Here is a 20,959-nt window from a genome sequence, read left to right as displayed (position 1 = left end):
TTGACATGACAACAAAAGCTATATTTATAAAACTAATCCCTAATCCACCATTAAACAAGATTGAAGACTTGTGCCCCTCACTGCTGATAAATAACTTTAATTTCAGCTCTCACGTTGTCATTTTTATGGCTTCTGATCATAATATGTGATTGATTCATTTTGAGCCACATGTGGAACCGTTTCAGGGAGATAAGTGATCGCGTGTGATGACGGGTCACGAGGTTTCAGCTTTCTGTATGAAGCGAGGTCGGAAAAACTCTTTTGTTTTTCGGCTTCTTCGCCCCTAAAGCCTAAATATAGCATCACCGGCAGTAATCAGCTCACATCTCCAGGAGCTCAGAGGACTACAACCAATAAAGTTTGTTGCAGTTTGGCATTTTGGCTGAATGTTTGCGTGTATGTGAGAGATTGTGCTGTGTGTGTGTGTGTGTGTGTGTGTGTGTGTGTGTGTGTGTGTGTGTGTGTGTGTGTGTGTGTGTGTGTGTGTGTGTGTGTGTGTGTGTGTGTGTGTGTGTGTGTGTGTGTGTGTGTGTGTCTGTGTGTTTGTGTGCGTATGCGTATGACTCGTTGTGAGTCACTGCTCTCCCTCTGGGTGCACAGCCAGGGGAGTGAAGAAGGCTTTATGTGTGAGTGTGTAGTTGTAGAGAGAGAGTGAAGGCTGTGTGTGCATGTTTGTATGCACATGTGTGTGCACATGTGTGTGCACGTGTGTGTGCACATCCATACGTCGGTTGTGTATGTGTGTGTTCATTTGTCCCGTGGAGCTGCCGGGACCTGAACACCCTCATCTGATGACTCAGCACCGTGACTGTCCAACACTGAGTCCGTCTAAGTCTGTAATCTTGTTTTTAAACACCTGATTATTGTTTATTTTTCTGTCATGATCACAAACCAGACACGATAGTCCACCCTTTAAAAATCCTACGAGAAATTTCATAAATGTCTCCACTGCTGTCCAACGATGATTAAAAACACCAATTAACCTCACAGTTGCACCGTATGACATGTGCCCTCATTAGCATGTAGTTTATTTTGAATTAATTCCACATGCGTTGTTGCGTTACCTTGTATTAATCCACAACTGAAAGTAGCCCCCAGCAAATACCCTAATTCCTGTTATTTGAATTGCATTTGATAAAAAAAACAACAACAACAGCTGCTCAGATATTTATGTGTTCAAGTATATTTGTGGCACATTTCTAAAGATCCATGTCAAGTCTGTTTACATTTATATGACATTTAAACACAGCATACTGTATGTTGAACAGATTAAAAGAAATGAGGCCGTCAAAATAAAAACAATTGAAGACAAAATTTTAAAGAATTAAAAAAAAGAACCGGCAGTAATGTGTGTGTGTGTGTGTGTGTGTGTGTGTGTGTGTGTGTGTGTGTGTGTGTGTGTGTGTGTGTGTGTGTGTGTGTGTGTGTGTGTGTGTGTGTGTGTGTGTGTGTGTGTGTGTGTGTGTGTGTGTGTGTGTGCCATTAATGACTGTCACAAAAAAAAAATCTAAAAAAAAAATTGGTCCTAATCTAAAAAGTACCAGTGAGAATACATGTTTTCTTTTGAGATATCTTTTGTCTTCAGGAGGAACATGTGGGCTTTAGATTTGTAGACAATGTAAAAAAAAAAAAATACACAATTATCTCTTCTCAAGAAGAAAAAAGCTGGACAATAAGATGATTCAACAACAACAACAGCTAGAAGTCCTGAGCCAGCTGGTCGTGATCACGTGACTGGCCTTTGATCAGGCCTCCTGTTGAGTGTGAACCGAGCCGGTCCACCTAAACTTCAGTGCGTGAGTCAGTACCACCAGCAGGAGAGCTGATGGAGAACAGATACGGCGGGCTCTTCCTCGGTGGAGTCTATTAAGCTGTGATGTGTGTGATTGGACCCGCTGTCTGTGACTCAGGATGCTGCTCATCAACCAAGAAGGAAAAAAAACGCCATCATTTTAGGGTTTCGTCCTGGTGGGTGTTTTCAGGGAGGTCAGGCGGGAGGGGGAGGGGAGGGCGCTGTCTGGACCGAGGGATGATGAAAAGAAAGAGAGAGGGAGGCAGGGAGGTTTTCTTTTCACGTTGGCTGTTTTGCAATTTGACTTTACAGTAAAATATTTTCTGGCATCATTACAGGGGGAAAAAAAACAGCAGACACTCTGCTGCGAGTAAATGTGTGGCTTTCTTGATGGGAGTTTACATCATGTGTGATAATGGGTGTAATTTTGTGGTTTGTGTGTGTGTGTGTGTGTGTGTGTGTGTGTGTGTGTGTGTGTGTGTGTGTGTGTGTGTTTGTGTTTGTGTTAAACCCTCTTCACAATTAAAACCATATTAGAGGATCTATATTTCATCTTTTCTCAGAGTTTATTTAAGGCATAAACTACTTTTTTTTATTTCTTTTTTTTATCTGTGACCTCCTGTTGACCTGAGATAAGATTTTTCAGACCAACCGTCACGAGCCAGTCACTTAATGAGCTGTTTTAGGAGTGACTAAACAAACACCAGGAGGTCGTATGAAGGACGGAGCAGGCAGCTCCAACAAGCCCACCGAGACGACATACGGAGGTTGGAGTTCCTCGAGGAGACATTCAAAGACAATGTGTCTGAAACCAAAACAGGGCCCGATTCAAACTGCTCCAGTGACTCACTGCTCCTTCTCCCGGCTTTACGGGAAGTGGAATGTGTTTTTAATTCTTCAGCTGTTTACTTTTTTCTTTTTTTCTTTCCATCCCTCCCCACTCCTTGCTTTGGCGGAGCAGAAGGCGGGTCAGACGGTAGATCGATGTTTGTCTGTCTGTGGGAATGTTGTGGTTAGTCTGTCGACTCCCCACCTCAGGGAGAATAACCCAAACTATTTCCCAGGTGTCTAAAAGAGAGTTAGTCAGAAAAGTGTGGCCTCTATGGGTCCCAAACACCCAAAAACTAATAATAGAAGCCATAAACTTTCGATTTGAGGTTAGAATATGAGGGGATTTTAAAAGTTATACCCGAGCAGCAGCCAACCGTGATGTCACCCGCCGGTTTGTGAACTGGTGCTCTAAAGTCTCGAGTTTGGTATTTTTTTTGAAGTGACCTCATTTGGACGAGCTGAGGAGACGTGAGCGATGGATCTGACTCGATCTAACTTGTAACCCGTGGACAATACGCCCCGCCCACCTATAGCGAAAAAACCTGACTGGACCACAGACCTGTCAATCAAACAGACACTCGCCGAAACGTACCACTTTTTGAGGCCTGATTTCTGATTAATGACAGGATTCAAATCAACCACCAGAAAACTAATAAGATGGAGTGACTTTAGTGAATGACACCATAATGACTTTTGTTAAAAATGTATTGACTTTGTATTTCATGAGAAAAGTTGAACTGCAGTCTATGGAGCCGGAGCCTTTTTTGTACCTCAGTGGTTCTGCACTTTAATGCATTTTTCAAACCTGGAAGCTACGAACACTTTTATTTCAAATCCACGGTTAAGATTGGCGGGTTTCTGAATCAGAACATCAATACCACTGACATGTTTTCACAGTAATTATGTGTTCAGGCAGCTTTGAATTGGGAAGGTTCAGACATTTCTGCTGCCAGAAAGCAGAAAAGTGGAAAAAACGCCACGTAATCATCCATACAAACTAACAAAGGGACGAAGTGGAGCTCAGGAGGTTCAATTTCTACACATTTTGATCTACTGCCATAGCAAAGCATGTACGGATCGAGTGGATTCTTTATTTTACAAGTGCTGCCATGTCGAGTGATATAAAACCTTTTAGACGCTCTGAAAAACCTCCCACATACCTTATGAGATCATCTCAGTTCAACAGGCCTTCAGATTATGAACCTGCTTATGAACCAAAGACTGTATATATTAAAAGAATGGACATGGTTTCCTGATGAGCGGTTTTGAAGCTCAAAACGCACCCTCAATCTCTCAATCTCACTTATTAACAAAATATATGTCTTTAGTTTGAATATGTCCCAAAACTGACGTATAAAATTGAGTTCTTGTTTCCTTTGATAAGGTCTTGTACATGTCACCATTTCTTGGCCTGGTGCAGTGACTTCCTGACATTTTTGCTGGTTCTACGGCAACCGCAGAGTGACGACATGGCGTTACTTTAAGAAAAAAACAAGGAATAAGTGAAGCACAGGTTGAAAATCGCAGCACAATCGGTTCCAAACACTTGAGAGACGTGCGGTTTTTCCTGTTAACTCTTTTAGTCCACTTATTTGATCTTTTAGTAAGTAATCACACGTAGGGCTGCTTGAAGTGAGGTGATATATTTCTGTAGAATTGTATTAGCTTTAGAAAGTCGTTCAGTACTCATATTAATCAGAGAATAATCCAACTCAAGAATGAATGCATAACCTCTTGACACCCTCATAATTAATAATAAAGTGAAAACCTGACGTAGTTCAAACGTAAGTAAGTAATGTAAATACTGTTGATTCAATTGGCCTCTACAAAGTTTCTTTAATCAGATAAAAAAAAATATTTACAGTTTGGTATTTTAGTCTGTTATAAGTCATCAAAACATTGCCTGTAAGCATCACATTAAAGATACGCTAATAAAAAGGCATTCAAATAAGTGTCTAATAAATACATCAGCCCTGGTAAATAAGACTTTTTTTTTTCTGTCACGTGTCTCGCTGTGCAGCTGCTGCAGTTCTCCAGAACAAAAAGAGCTTCTATTTATCTGCTTCTAACCATCACTTTTAAGTTGTAAATACAGACTCTTGTTCTGTTGCCCCGTAGCTGTTGTCAGTCAAAAGCATCACCTCCAGCCCAGACTGGCTTCCTTGGAAACTCTTGGCCTATTTCTGTTTGTCTTGGGTTTTTCCAGCCCGAGGTGGCTATTTCGGTCAGATAAATACAATGTTGTTTTGGGAGCAGGGGCTGAGGAGCGAGGCGCAGATGAGATCACCTCTCCGAGGCTCCTGAGCAGCAAAACAACAGGCAGCAAGACAAGACAAGAACCGCCGTTGAACGGAGGTGGAAAATAAAAGGCTTGGGAAATTTATTGACATCGCCTCTGCCGGCTTCAGGTCGGCCCGAGGCGATGAATCGGGAGAGAACATGTCGGTCGGTCTCTTTGAAAACAGAAAGAAAATTTTGGAAACATTTGGAAAAAAAGCCAAACATCACTGAGCAAATATTTGCGATCATATAACATACTGAAAAGAAGGAAAGGTGTATTTTAAGGCTTTCACCACACAGCAGACCAGACGAGTCTGTATTTTGTTATGTGATTAGTTATGTTTGTGGGAAAAACATAACTCACGACTTCAGAGGTTTTTATTTATTTTTTTGTTCCTTGGGAAAGAGGGAGTCGAGTTTGTATTTTGCATGGCAGGAATGTCTTTTTGCTGTCTCACTGTCTGTCTTTCTGTCTGTGTTTTAACAATGAGAATGACTTGTCGCCGCAGTTATCTTCTGATCGGTGGCTATAAGTGAGCAGGGTGTTGGTGTGTGTTGCCGTGTACACTCATGTCTGTATTTGTGTGCGTGTGTGCGAGAGAATTTATTGCCATTTGGTTGTCTGCAGCTCCAGCCAGGTGTGGTTTCAGACGACGGGCGTCTGGCTCTGCTGCCGGCTTCAACACCTGCAGACGAACACAGCGTGCAGTGTGTGCGGAAAAGTAACGAAGTACTCATGCAAGTACACGACTTTAAGGCATTACCGCTTTATGGTACGTTACGTCTTCAGTACCAGTCAAAGAGGTTTTAAATGCAAATACGTTTATGTGGCGGGTCACTTTCCCTCGTGGACTTCTGTTTGACGTCTAAAGAAATGAGCTTTTTCAGTATTTCCCCCCAAAAAAGCAACAAGTTCTTTCCTTTCCTGACATATTTATGGGGAAGTGGTAAGAAGAGTTTTGGGTTTAAAAACCTGCCTGCTGGTTTACTTTTGTACATTTTCCTCCACGTGCGTTCGATTAGTTTTGACTTTCTTTGTGGCTCCAGCTGTGGCTCTCTAAAGGAAGAGCAGATGAAGCTAACGGGAGTCAAACTCTACTTCCACCTCAGCTAATTATCTGGTTGTTGCTCCATACTGACTGAGACGGGCGTCACAATCTTCACATCTAACTCTCAGCAATAAACCCAAATAAAGTTTCGAATGCAAGACTTTTTTCTCATGACGTAGCTGTTTTTACACCGTGGCGCTAATTAAAGAGACGTTGTGCAGCTTTTTTCTGAGCAGCAACAACAGCGCCCTCTATGGCCACACGTGGGAATCGCACAAAAGTCAGAATAGGTACGGATGTTAATGGACAAAGAGCAGCTTGTCAATTAAAATTAAACTTACAAAACTTCCCTCTGACAAAAAAATTACACAAACTACCAAGCCAACGCAGGAGCACCTACCTGCACCTGAATACAAACAGAAAATCACATCGCGAGCCAGCCAACATCACTCACTATTCCAACAGCACGAAGAACAACCGTCTTTCAGCCTTTTAATTTACTCTCACAACTACAACCTTGTCCAAAATGTACTCTAGTCAGGATTCTTGCGTGGTCTTTTTCTCTCTTCTCTTCTTTGCTCTCTTCGGTCACATTGCCTCGTCCGTCATGTCCGTAGTTAGTTGTGTGTGACGTCGTAGCGTTAAACCGTGCGAGGATTTTATTTTTTGTGGCTGATCGTGTCCAGTTAGTTCCATTTGGGGGCGTTCAGGGCATCACGTGGGATGGGAAGTCGTTGTACCATCAAAATGATTTGGAAGCTGTTCTTCTAGTGTAATGTTGCATTAAATGAAGAGCTTCTGGGCTAATTAATAATAATTTTGCTTTATTATTATATTACTTTTTTATTCTAATGACATGCAGAAACAACAAAGGAGACAAACATAAGTACACATGTTTCCAAGGTGTGTGGGTGTGTGAGTACCCTCATGCATCTGGAGCTCCTTAAAGAGTGTGGGCGGAGGGAGTTGTGCGGTAAAATGAGGTCATCATTGCTGTTGATTTATGTGACACACACTATTACTTACACTCTTGTGACTTCACCAACGTCTCCGCTGACAGCATGAATAATACATGTCCCCACCGAAAGACCACATCCGCCACTTTCTCCCCTCTCTCATCTGCTGTTTTGTAAAGTTTACTTCATCATTACTGACCCATGTCAGCGTGGAGTGTGTGTGTGTGTGTGTGTGTGTGTGTGTGTGTGTGTGTGTGTGTGTGTGTGTGTGTGTGTGTGTGTGTGTGTGCAAGTTTGTCTTATTATTTCTGTGTCGGGCTTCTGTGCTGTTTACCTGCCATCTTCTATCCAGTTCAGCGAGTTTAGCCTTCTTTGGCAATTTATGAAATTGCACAACAGGAAGTGGAAAAGAGTGTGTGCATATATGTGAGTCTGTGTGTGTTTTACAGAAAATGCCACACCCTAGTTAAAAAAAAAAAAAGAAGTGATTGACATCTTGTTACTTGCGATAGATTGTGTAACTGCTGTTTTAACGCAGGTGTCAGATTGACTCATCTCAAAAATGTCTTCTGCGTTTTCTACTCCGTTCAGACAAGTATTGAAGCACGTATGAGTACTTTGTGCTGTTTCAGAGACATGCAGTGATTTTGCCTGCAGTGTGTGTGTGTGTGTGTGTGGGGGGGGTGGGAGGGGTGCAAACACAAGTGAACACCAGCGATTAATAGTCACGGATGGGCAGCGGATCGCGTCCCGGATGTGCTTTTGACAGCCGAGCTCAGTCGTTTTGTCCCCCGAGAAGCTCCGAGCGAAGGCCGACGGGACGACGACTTCCAAAGAGAGGTCACCGTGGTCAGAGCTGAATGGGCAAGAGCGAAAGGGGGGAAGAGAGAAGGGGGTGGGAGAGGTGGGGCATGCATGGTGGGGGCGAGGGCGAGGGGGGGGGATGGGTCGGGCAACGGAGGACAGACGTTACTGTCAGCATCCATCAGGGAGCCCAGGGGTGACATGGGAGGAGGCAAGAATAGGAAGGAAGAATAAAGGGACGGGGGGGGGGCGAAGGAGTCGGCCCTTGACTAGTCACCCCTCAGCCCTCCAGTGCACTTGTTCGCTGTCCCACACCAACTCCCCCCATCTGTTCACAATGCAGATGTGCAGCCCTGCAGCTGCTGTGTTTGTCACGATGGTTCTTCTTCTGCAGCTGTTGGGCACAATAAGTGGAAATAAGTCTGGTAACTATTCAAAACATAATAATACATAATAAACTTTTATTTGTAGAGCACTTTTCGTACAAGAAATGCAGCTCAAAGTGCTTTACAGCGAGAGAATTGACATAAAAACAAGATATACAGGAACATTTAGAAATATAGAAAAGAAATGAGATGCATAAGAAACAGGTCAAATGCTTGAGAACAGAATATTTAAAGGAAATATCTGAATAAATGAGTAAAGAAACGACTGAATACAAATTCTTCAGTCGAGGGCAGGAGGGCTTTTTTTCTTTATAGGAAGTTTGACGGTTTTTTTAAATATGAAACGTAGATGTGAGGATTGACGCCACTCGTCACGCCTCCACAGTAAATGTACCCGGAGGTCGCCGAGTGTTAGCATAGCTTAGCATAAAGACCGGCGCATATAAACCTCAGTAATCAAATATTTCTACGTGAGGAACGGTGACTTTCTGCTGTAAGAAATTGTAACGCTTGAAAAAAAAAAAAAGCTGAATTGTTTTTTTGTTCTTTGGACAGAGCCGGGCTCACATCCCCCCCATTCCTAGTCTGTATGCTAAGCTACGCTAACTGTCTGCAGCTTCATGCTTATCGCACAGACTCGAGATTTGGTTTCAACCTTTTTTTCATCCAACTCGCATATAACCTCGAATACTTTTAAACAAATTTCTGAAAATGTTGAACTGCTCCTTTATGTGTCTAGATGTTAAAAGAAATGAATAAGGCTATTGTTTACAGCCTGCCGTCATACAGTTTTATTACATAATGAGAGACACTGAAGATACTTAACAAGCTTTCAAAATGAGTTTTGATAATAGCGAGATAATAAGAGATTTCAGCCGGACGACTAATTACAGTATTTACTAAAACCTTGAACTATCCCTTTACATTGTTTTAGCTCTGTTATTTGATAATGATTTGACCTTTAAGAACTGCTTTTGGTGTCGCAGTAAAGATTCTGTGTTTTTTGTGTTTTTTTTTTCCAATATTGTTTGTATTTAGTCACAGGTCTCCGGGACTGTTGGAAGAATGTCCTTCCTGTTGTGTGATCAAGGAAAGTCCCAAAAATTCATGAATCACTTGATTCACAGAAACGTTTTGGGGTGAGAAAGAGACGGTTCATGTTCATGACAAAAATAAAACCTAATCTGACCGTAACATTCCTGCAACTGCACACAAAGACTTTAGGTTAAAATTGGACTTCCTGAATGCTCTAAATACACAGAACAGAGTTAAAAATCAAATGCTCTCAAACCTTTTCTTCGTATTTGGAATCATTTCTTTTTGCTCAGTAATCACTCGATTTGTTTTATTTGTCATCACTGAACAAATCAAAGATGTTGGATGACAGATTCAGAGTTTGAAACCAGATTAGAAAACAAAGGATTATTTTTCACCGTTGTGTAACTGAATGAAGTATTTTGAAGGACTGCCAGCAGTAATGAAGGCAATTAGTAATTTTTAAAGCAGAAACAAAACTCACTTAATGTCAGGCAAGTTTCAGTTCACCGAAGAATCCTCTTTTAAGTCTATACTTTTTCTGCTCCACCTCACCCTCAATAATAACATCCTCAGGTTGACTTAGATAATAACCTGCAGTCTGACTGCGGAGACGTCTTCTGCCCACTTTTCAGATCCTCCAGGCAAAAACATGTTTTGCTGCTTCTGGCCGCTGCCGAGGAGCAGCAGACATAAACAGCGGTGCGGCCGAGCAGAGGAAGCTGGCGGGCCGCTGCTGCTGCACACGGCGGCCAGACGGTGACCAGCGTGTCCTCAGCGCTGTGACGCTCAGGTGCACATTCAGTTCAGTTTTATTTATATAAAGCCAAATGACTACACAGGTTTGTTTCTTACAATATTATAAAGGAACCTAAATATTCAACGATTCCCACGAGCAGACAGCTGGAGAAAAAAAAAAAAGAAAAAAAAACTCCCTTATAACAGGAAGAAAAAACCTCAGACGGAACCAGGTGAGCGGAGAGTGGAAAGAGAAAAGAGAAGCATAGAGATCCGAGACAATAAACTGTCGGTGAGAAAACATGAAGCTGCAAAAAAAACCCACATGAGCAAGAAGAAATGCATCTTGGATTTGAGAAGCGTTAACCAAAAACGAGAGGGCGTAAAGTTAATTGTAATGGTGGCATAAACAACAACAACAACAACAACAAAAACACTGTTGGGACTCCGTTTCAACACACTGACAACAGAGCCGGCATTTTGACGCACCAGAACTCAGGAGGTGAGTCTACAAGGAGCATGCTGAGTGTAGGAGGCTCGAGCCTGTTCCTATCAAAGACTCTTCACCTCCACCCACAGCTCAGCCCTTCGCCAAAAATGACATGGATTGGCATTAGATCATGGACCCTGTTTAATTAGATTTTTCCGATGATTCTCTGGAAGCACATCTGTGAAGATTGTTAAATATAACTTGGTACAGAATTATATAACTGTCATTTCACGCCAGCAAAAAAAAAAAAAAAAAAGGAAGAACAAACGCCAGAATGGTCCTTTAAGCGAATGCACATGTTCATGTTTAAAAACAAGGTTTAATTTAATCTAGACCCCCAAATGTTTAACCACGTAACTCCTCGACCACTCTGAAGTCAAATGTTTTTGTCACTGTATGTAGTCGACAAAGGGATCATTTTATGTTTGCAAACAGGAGCCAACAGCTGGTTAGCTTAGCTTAGCATAAAGACTGGAAAGGCAAGAAAAACAACAAACCCGGAAAAATCTTCCAGCACCTCAAAATCTCAGTAATTATTATGTTACATCCCATTTTATGTCAAACTGCCAAACTGTTTCTGAAGAAAAAAAAAAAAAAGCCAGCAAGCAATAATGCTATCAGCTGGCTGATTGAAACACTTAAGATCACTCAGGGCTTTAAAACAGGTCTTTGTACCGCCGTCCTTCTTCATAACTTTGGATAACGCTGTGAAGCAGACTGTTAACAAACAGCTGATTCATTCTGGAGCAGAAAATACTGATGAAGTGGTTTTGTTTAAACAAAGTCAGGAGCGTGGACAGAAAGATACTGTCTGTGTGTGAGAGACAGAGAGGGAGAACCAGTCTGTACCAAGACAGGGCTGATACACACACACACACACACACACACACACACACACACACACACACACACACACACACACACACACACACACACACACACACACACACACACACACACACACACAGACACACACACACACACACACACACACACACACACACACACACACACACACACACACACACACACACACACACACACACACACACACACACACACACACACACACACACACACACACACACACACACACACACACACACACACACACACACACACACACACACACACACACACACACACACACACACACACACACACACACACCACACACACACACACACACACACACACACACACACACACACACACACACACACACACACACACACACACACACACACACACACACACACACACACACACACACACACACACACACACACACACACACACACACACACACACACACACACACACACACACACAGACACACACACACACACACACACACACACACACACACACACACACACACACACACACACACACACACACACACACACACACACACACACACACACACACACACACACACACACACACACACACACACACACACACACACACACACACACACACACACACAGAGGGAAAACGAGGCAGACAGGCCCTTAAAGACAGTGTACTTCGTCCACATGCAGCAGGGTGTGTGAGACAAGGAGTGCCTGAAACGCACACACACACACACACACACACACACACACACACACACACACACACACACACACACACACACACACACACACACACACACACACACACACACACACACACACACAGAGGGAGAACGAGGCAGACAGGTCCTTAAAGACATAGTGTACTTCGTCCACATGCAGCAGGGTGTGTGAGACAAGGAGTGCCTGAAACGCACACACACACACACACACACACACACACACACACACACACACACACACACACACACACACACACACACACACACACACACACACACACACACACACACACACACACACATCAGACAAAACAATGTGAAAGTACAGGGTTGGAGATTGTTCAACAAACACTGACTGGAGTTACGCGTGTTTGCTCAGTTGAAGGAGCAGGATGGATCTCCTTATGTGCAAACACACTCAACAGGTTGAGGTTGGAAACAGTGTGTGTGTGTGTGTGTGTGTGTGTGTGTGTGTGTGTGTGTGTGTGTGTGTGTGTGTGTGTGTGTGTGTGTGTGTGTGTGTGTGTGTGTGTGTGTGTGTGTGCGTGTGCGTGTGCGTGTGTGTGTGTATCTCACTCACAAAGCTATTGCGTATCAATGAGCTGTTTTTGACATTGTTTACTTGTTCCATGGTGGTGTTTGAGTTTGTTTTTGTTGTGTGTATATGTCATATTCATGTTGTTTTGGCCTCCAGCACAGGTTGTACTTCAGCGTCTAGTGTCTCTTTTTAACAATATACAACCTTCTTTCACCTTCCAGTTACCAACTCACATCATGGATAAAATATTATCTAATCATATAAAATAATCACAGAACCAGGTGACAAGCATCAGCATTGATGATCTACAGTCACACAACTTTCCCTTCAGTAAAAATAAACAAGTGAATTTTCCTTTCAGAGATTTTGAAATCTCTTGTCAGTAGAGGATCGAGTCACATGATCAGACAGGTTGCAGTTTCACAACTACTTCGAGGAGAAAGACGACAGCAGCCCTGTTACCGTAACTGTGTTGAAATCTTCCACAGTTTAAAGTCCAACTTCCTACTCCAGCTGTGATCGACTGTACTTTCCTGCGGAATAAAAGGTTCTTGTATACATGCTGGGTGATCTCACGCAGACCTCATCAGTTCCATTCGCTGTGTACAGTTTCATCATAAAGAACAAGAATTCCCTTTAACTTTAGTTTATTGGATGGTAAACGGTTGTTAGGTGCCCATTTCTACAAATCAACTGAGCTCAACTCAAAATATTTTGCAATGGTTTCCAGTCAGCTGTACAACAAATTACAATCCATGGCCAAGGCCCAGAAATATATCCGTGACGCGCTCAAAGGCTATAAAGCGGGTAGATCCATGGACTCAGGTTTGCATGTGCCTTTGATTGAGCTCTCCGTATATTTTTAACACTTTACCAATAATTATTCCTCTTCTGACATCTCGGGCTTACAGCTAATATCTACTGGCAGTTAATGATTCAGAGTACAGCTGTCCAATTTGGGGCCCGCGGGCCACCTTCGGGCCTCACTTTCATTATTTTGGCTTTCCATAAAATATTTGATAAGCTTCTCCAAAAAAATATATATATAATTTTTTTTTTTAAATGATATTACATTTTAATGAAATGTAATATCGCATAACATAAATATTTCTTTTTGGCCCACTGTCATCCATCCAGATTAATATTTGGCCCTTCAAAGGAAAGAATTTGGGCACCTCTGATTTCACTTATTCTATATCCGCTTTATATTTTCTTTTAAATTGCTATCTTGCTATAACTGTTTTTAATCAAATTTATTGTATATTTTGTATTTCTTCTTTTGCTTTTATGCCTTGTGTATGCTTTTGCTTGTGCTGAGCTGATGTGAGGAAACTGACAGCGATGAACCAAACATCTTTGGAGATTACAGTCTGATACTGCAGCTCAGAAACTGCAGGAGTAGGAGGAAGCTTTCACAGCAGACGCTCAGAAAGCCAGCTAACAGGAATCTGCAGCACTCTAAGCGTCTGTACTGGCCTTGTCATCTGCGTCTCTCATAACACAGTAAACATTCACAGGTTTCACATTTCAAGAAACTTATCTCTAAAAGTTCCCCTTCTTCCCACCTTTTTTTATTTCTCTGTTTGGGTTTTTTTCATTTTTTTTTCCATATCAGGAAAAGTCCACTGAAAGATCAGACAAAATGCATACGAACGGTTTTGAAAGGTAAAATGTGCAAACATACTTTGCCATGTGGTAAACACGGTCTGCTGATTTGCAGAGTAGACGTGAGTTTCAGTCAGCCTGCCTGCTGACCTCAGTTCTCCTGGTTCCAGAGAAACACGCAGTTCTTTGAAATCCTCCCCCACACTTGTGTTTTTCACACTTAATGACAAAAGTTTAAACCACGTTTCCTCTGAAGCCAGCACGAAGACAGAAAAGGGTTGACCTTTTTAAAGAATAACTCGGGACACAGAAAGTAAAAAAACAACAACCATACAAGCCACAAGTGGCCGATTGGTTTAATGTCCCACGGTAGACGATACTGCCGGGCTTTGATGTTGGTCAAGAGATAATTAGGGGAACCACAGTATTTCTGAGTTGCTGAAACCTGTACTGACTCAGTTAAACAGATAAACAAACATGCATAACAACTAGTGGATCTGTGAGGAAACTTCAGAGCGCTGTGAAGTTGACACAACTGACAGAAGACTAAACAGTCCCTCTTATTCTCTGCACCATAAATGCATTTTCATTGCTTTGCCAGGTCATAATTTCCACCCTGACAGCATTTTGAGATGCCCAACCCTCGCTCCGCTTCACTTCAACATGTGTCACAACCATGGCATTGTGTTTCTGGTACTTACCTACTAACCCCAGCCCCTACAGTGAATGTGCCCGGGTCAGCGGGATGGCATCTTTGACCGTGGCGAGGAGCCAGAGCACTTAAGCCTGCAGCACCTCTCCATATTGTTCTTGTCTGTCACACAACAAAAAAGCAGGGCCTCCGCTGCAAAGCACAGCCGAGAGCAGCACACAGACGAGGCAGGTCACAGGGCCAAAGCTGACCAAGTCGCGCAGTCACGCAAATATTCTGTGGTTATATTCTGCTGTGATTTGTCCGTGTTGTGATCCAACTGGAATAATGACCGGCAACAAGGAGGCCGGTCTGTTTGACACCACGAAGCCAGCTGCCTCAGAGGTGGGTGACTGACAGTCCAGACTCTCAAACTTCTCTGCAATATTCCTGTTAATTTGTTTTTATAATAATATTAATGACTTTTAGAAATTGTTGCAGCAGCAGCGGGACTCTCAAAGAGACAACACAAAATCCAGACAGGAACAAGAGGAGAAGCTGATCATGACGGCCTGGAAAAACATGGTAAGAGCAAAGAAAAGTCTCGTAACTGAACCCATAAAACTTGCAGTTCATTTGAGATTTGAAAAGATTTGTGGAAAGTGTGTTGAGCGTCTGTGAATCCAACTTAAGTTCACAAGTGGCTGCGTAGATGAAACAATATCTGCTTTTGACATATCTTACGACCGGTTTTGTTCAAATGTTGCTTTTCTGTAAGTGGTTTAGGCCAAATTGGTTACACTGATTTGGAATCAACTAAATGATCCTCCAGCTTTTTCCTGCAATCCTCTTGTTTCTCCCCAGCAAAACTTCTAAGCATCCTAAAATAATCATGCCCCGGTCTTGTTTTGGCCCTTCACTATATGTGCCCCTTTCAATTGCATTTAATTTGATGATAAAAACGGAGCCTGCTTACTCTGAGTGCTGATTTTGCTCTCAAGCACGTTAGACACTATCAGATGTAAAACTAGTTGTGGTAGAATTTATGTACTTTCTGTCAGAAGGTGTGGTGAAAATTACTGGAATATTCAAATTCTAGTTTTAGATTAGAAATCGCAGTGTTTCCACTGACAGATGAAAGTTGTTGTTGGCTCCTGCAGCAGCACAGCCTGTGTGAGGACTCCAGAGCTGCAGGCCTACCTCAGTCTTTCCTGGCTCAGCAGAGGCGGTCCACGCAGGCCAGGAGGGCGCTGTCCCCCCGGCTGGAACCCAGGTAGGAGGCCTCATGTGCACGAGCAGCCGAGCACACTCGTGGGCAGAATGGAAATCCAGATTGTGGAAGAAATGTTGATTTTATGTTGTTTTTTTCTCCACTGTGTGTGCTGTTTTTTTGTTTGCTGCTATCACCCCCTGCTGGTTAATGTTGGTACTGCATGGACATTTGTGACTCAAAAACCAACTAGTGTCTGAGATAAACTGCTCTTTCTCCATGTATGCATGTAAATAATCTCCAGACTGTCTGTTCCATTCTTCATTGTTTCATATCTATCAGTGTATTTTTTTCAGGTAAGATACAATTTCCATTAGAAATAATGCAAACCAATAATATGAGTAAAACTGATGTTATCTCATTCAGTTCATTCAATATTTGTTGAGATTAAGTAACACAAGAAAATGCATTTGAAATCATTTTATTCACAGGATTTTTTTTTTTTTTTTTTTTAACAATCAGGTTGAATAAAATGAACAAAGAAAATAGTCCCGTGTGCATTTTTGTCTTTTTTTCACCACTATTTTTTTGTACAAACTTTGAACTGAATAAAAAAAAACAAGTGACTCCACATAAACTGGTGTTTAATTTAAATTAACATTTTTCCACATCTGTTTTTGAATGAAGGACAATTTCCCTTCTCTTCCAGTGTCCACGCTGCTAAACATCAGATGTGTAATCACTGTGGTGAATAAACACAGGTGGTTTTTTTCTGTCTCAAACATTCTGTAAACACGTAAGTTAAATGTCAGCGTATTCATTGAAAGTTCCTATGACTGTCTAGAATGAAAAACATTTCCTAACCCTTATTCCCTTGAGTTTTGAAAATCAGGGAGATGTCTAATCTTCAGAAACTGTGTGGGCCCGGAGGTGCTGTCCACTCAGAGTAAAGTAGGAAGTTCAATTTCAATGAATAATTTCACTCGTGAAAGCGTGCACTGGGTTAAACATTACACTTGCGAACTGACCAAAGCTGATGGGAGCATCCACCTAAGGCCCCGTGAGCTCCGAGCCCATGCTCACGCTGCGAAGACGCTGAGGTTCGTTGTAAGACGGCACCGTGAGGAAGGACATTTTGTTTCCAGCAAAGGGCGGTTTGGGGATGGTGGGCACAGCCCTGCTGTGATTGATAGCTGGCTGAGAGCTGCAGTGCTCCAGACTGAAGGGGGCAGCCGGGTGAAGGAGGAAAGCTGAAGGGGGACGGGAGGCGACGGGGATGGCGGAGACTGGTCGACTGGACGTCTCTCTGCAGGACTGAGGCGGAGGAGGAAGCAGAGACAGCGGAGCCGGTTTCCCTTCTTCCTCCTTCACCTGCTGCTCTTCGTTGCTCTCCTCCTCCTCTTCGCTCACCTCCTTCTTCTTCTCATTGATAACAGGCCTGTCCGGCTCCGCCCCAAACTGAACCTCCAGCAGAGGCGTTCTGACGCTCTTGTCCTCCCTGAAGCTGCACTCGGTGCTCTGGGTGTCCTGCCCCAGCCCCGACGGCAGAGACCCCCCTTTACCTACTTTGCAGCTGTCGTCCTCCTCCTCGTCGCTGGTGCATTGTTCGATGCTGGGGGAGTGGCGCAGCCTCTGGATTTGCGCTGAGGTGCGGCGAAGAGCCCCCCCCATGAAACCGGTGGGGGACGGGGCTGCATTGAGGAGGCGGTTGAAGAGGGCCATGTTGGGGTGACGGGTGCCCGACTCCTCCAGGTTCTCGGCGATGTCCTCCAGAGGCTGGAAGTGCATCTCCTCCTTCGGGATCCTGTCAAGTGATGTCACAGCAGTTTATTTACACGCTGCTGTTTTTCATCCTGAGTATCGTGGTCACAAGTAGGATGAGAAAGTAAAACACAAAACTCACGCCATGTCGAAAGTCGACCCCTGGAAGGAAGGTTTCCGGAGGACGAAGAGCGTGGCTGCCGTGTAGGGGGGTCGAGGATTGGAGTCGTTCCAGTAACGGTCTCTCTCCAACATCGGCATGTCTCCGTACATCTCGTCCACCGCCATCATGGACACCTGCAAAGACAAATAAAACAGACGCATGAATTCAACCTGAGGAAACAGATTTGGATAATTGACAGTTTCCTTATTGTAGTATAAAGTTAAAGTAGGAAACCCTGGTGAAGCAGTATTTGATCATATGACCTGGAAGTTTCTGTCTATCAGCCAGTTGGTCTCAAAGTCATCATCATCCTCTCCGAAGGGGTTGATCAGCTGCTCTGCAACCTTCAGGACGAAACGGAAAACATAACGAGCTAAAAGCACTGATTTCATCAAAAGATTTAAAAAAACAAAAAAACACGCAACCTGCTCCCGTCTGACCTTGAGCCAGCCGGCGTAGAAGAAGAACTGCAGCAGGGTGAAGATGGGCACGTAGAGGTCGAGGTCGTGACCTGGATAACCCTGACTGGGGTCCAGGAACTGGCGACCGATCAGACACACCAGGAAGAAACTGTACACCGCTAAAGTCACCACCTTCAGGGGAAGATAGAGAGAAAAAAGAGAAGCATTTAGTGTGCAGTATGTGTTCAAGAAAGATGGTGTACAATTGATTAAAGTTCCTAAAAGTCCGTACTTACCTGCGTGTACACCAGGGGCACGCTGATCATGTCGTAATGAAACAACATACTGCACTTCCCTCTGAATCCATTCAGCTCCTGTTCACACGAAAGAAAAGAGAGACTTTCTGTCTTTATGTGTGAAAACAACATCTCAAAACAAGGATGGATTTCTGCATTATCAGTCAATCTGTGTAAGAGCCGTGCGTGCTCTCGTAAAGCTGCACCTCCAGCAGTAGTTTGAGTGTGTGATCATCTTTGATCCGACCCTCGCAGCGAGCCACGGCTGCCAGGTTGGTGAACCAAACGCAGGGGATCCAGTATTTGTTATAAGGAGAGTGGAGACCCTCGAACTTCTTTCGCTCCTCTCTGGTCATGAATCCTGCACAAACAGCAGAGCAAAGCGTCACACTTTGGATTTATCTATTCTGTCTTTAAAGTTTGGGTTGGGATAAGAGGTAAATACAATCTAGGCATTAAATAATGAGTGTGTCAAGTAAAGACTATCATTGCTGACATCTCTTATGAACAACTTCACAGTGCAAATCCAACATTGATTCCACCAAAAGCTGCAGCATGTTTCATTTAGAAAACAGTGAGGGGAAGATTTCTGCACGCTTGTTCGAGGCTTATGATAACTTTTTTTTTTTATTTTTTATCTCCAGTGAATTTCAGGATGTGCCTGACCTTGTGAGCTCGCTGGTGTAGAAAATGGAGAGCAAACAGCGCACAGTCATGAACTCAGTGTGTGACTGATCACATCTTCAGATCACCTTCTGACTACAAGTGTCAGAAAAGTAAGTCTAACATATGACACACTCGGTTCCTTGTATTTAACTGAGAGGTGCACTGGCTACAACAAATAGTAATTGTGTATTTACAGCAAAGCAGAAATCAGCGGATGAACCGCACTACTCCCATCGCCGCCGCTGTCCTACTCACCAGCCTCCACCACGTGGTCCACGGTGGGGAAGCGCTTGAAGACGGCGGTGCTGACGGAGCGGAGGATGAGCAGCGCCGACAGGCTGGCGTAGCGCATCATGGTGCGCCTCAGCAGACGGCCCCGCTCGTCGCCCCCCTGAAGGCCCCCCGACAGGACGCACATCAGCCTGTCAGGCAGCGGGATGCTGGTGTACTGGCTCCACCACCGGTTCACCACCAGGGTCACGTAGAAACCTACGAACAGTGGAGAGGAGCCACAACTTAGACCTGCAAAGAGGGGCTGACAGGGATCTTCTTTTCTTTCTTTTTTTTAAAGTTTAAACCAGATACATGAGGACTCGTCAGCATGATTGAAACTTGTTTTGAGCTTATTGTTACATAAAATCAATAGTAAGAGATCATCTTTACTTCTCACCTGTTATATGTGAGCATGCGCAGGTGTTTCACGTGACATACGTGCATTAAGAAACAAAGCAAAGTGGGAAGAAATGATTGCAAGAAAGAAAAGTAGATTCTATAAAATCACAGTGCATAACAGTAGGATGTAAATGCACCTAAAAAAAAGAGGCAAATTAGCTTCTCTTTTGATAAATATCCTTTTTACAAATTTGTGTTGACCAATATATTTTAAAATGTGTTTTTCCTCAACCCTCTCTACTATCAGTTAAGTCAAATATTCAATATAGCAAATTATTAAACCATAATGCTTTTTCATCAACATCTTCAGTTTAAAACATAAAAATCAAAGAGACAAACAGTTTACAAGAACATTATTAAAGCTTACCGAGCACAAAGGACATGGGGATGAGGCTGGCATAGTGATTGCAATAAATCGCCAGCTTTTCAAAATACCTCTTCTGGTCATCATAGAGGAAAAATCTAAAAACAAAAAGGATCCAGAGTTTATTATTAATTCCAGAATCTGGTAAAGAACTTAGAGAGCAGTCCTTTGTGAAGCAGTCCTCTCTGTCTCACCTGTAAGTGATGCTGATGGCAGTATACATGGCAAAGAAAGCCAGGAACTCTTTGTACAACACCTTGTAGATGCTCCCTTTCCAGGCCAAAAGCAGCTTGGAGAAGCCACAGAATCGGGCGTTTGCAACTCTGGCCGTGTAGGTGACCGTCATGAGTGACAGACGGTTCACAGTCGGTCTTCAGGATAAAAGAGCTGTTTGGAAGAAATCATTAATTCCGTTAACAACCCAGTCTGAACAAACGTCCTCGTCTAACAAAGCTCAGGTGGGGCCAAGAGGCCATCAGAGGCAGTGTGCTGTTTAATTAACCAAATGATAACACCAAACAACTCTATGGTCATTTAAACTTGATTTAATACACAGTTAAAGTATTTTCATGTTGGCATTTATTTGTATTTTTTTTAAACAGCATCCTCTTACCTGATGTGGTGATCCTTCTTGCTGAATTGCTCAGCGCATCTCCGTGCGTAATTGGCACCGCTGGAGAAATGAATTCATATTTTCACTTAGCAGTAT

General features: G+C 43.2%; 2 protein-coding genes across 2 annotated transcripts; one reads left to right on the top strand and one right to left on the bottom strand.

Moving 5' to 3' along the window:
* The first annotated feature begins 15,051 nt into the window (after positions 1 to 15,051).
* On the top strand, positions 15,052 to 16,018 carry LOC138624684 (protein Hook homolog 3-like). The gene is made up of 3 exons (XM_069705057.1): positions 15,052 to 15,122; positions 15,207 to 15,302; positions 15,878 to 16,018. The coding sequence occupies exons 1-3, from the start codon at positions 15,066 to 15,068 to the stop codon at positions 15,992 to 15,994; spliced, it is 270 nt and encodes an 89-aa protein (XP_069561158.1). The 5' UTR covers positions 15,052 to 15,065; the 3' UTR covers positions 15,995 to 16,018.
* A 959-nt stretch (positions 16,019 to 16,977) lies between these two features.
* Positions 16,978 to 20,596, bottom strand: best2 (bestrophin 2). Its single transcript, XM_069704867.1, has 9 exons — positions 20,445 to 20,596; positions 20,254 to 20,348; positions 19,470 to 19,703; positions 18,755 to 18,909; positions 18,549 to 18,626; positions 18,292 to 18,444; positions 18,115 to 18,195; positions 17,831 to 17,985; positions 16,978 to 17,731 (listed from the first exon to the last, which is right to left on the bottom strand). Exons 1-9 carry the CDS (start codon positions 20,594 to 20,596, stop codon positions 16,978 to 16,980), a joined length of 1,857 nt encoding a protein of 618 aa, XP_069560968.1.
* Between the last annotated feature and the right edge of the window lie 363 nt (positions 20,597 to 20,959).

This window comes from Brachyistius frenatus, unplaced genomic scaffold, assembly GCF_029030835.1.
Source record: "Brachyistius frenatus isolate BFR_SWC_R1_liver_20210118 unplaced genomic scaffold, ASM2903083v1 Contig_53, whole genome shotgun sequence".
Taxonomy (NCBI): Eukaryota; Metazoa; Chordata; class Actinopteri; family Embiotocidae; genus Brachyistius; species Brachyistius frenatus.
Note: the sequence above shows the minus strand (reverse complement) of the source record. Positions and strands in the feature narration are given on the sequence as shown.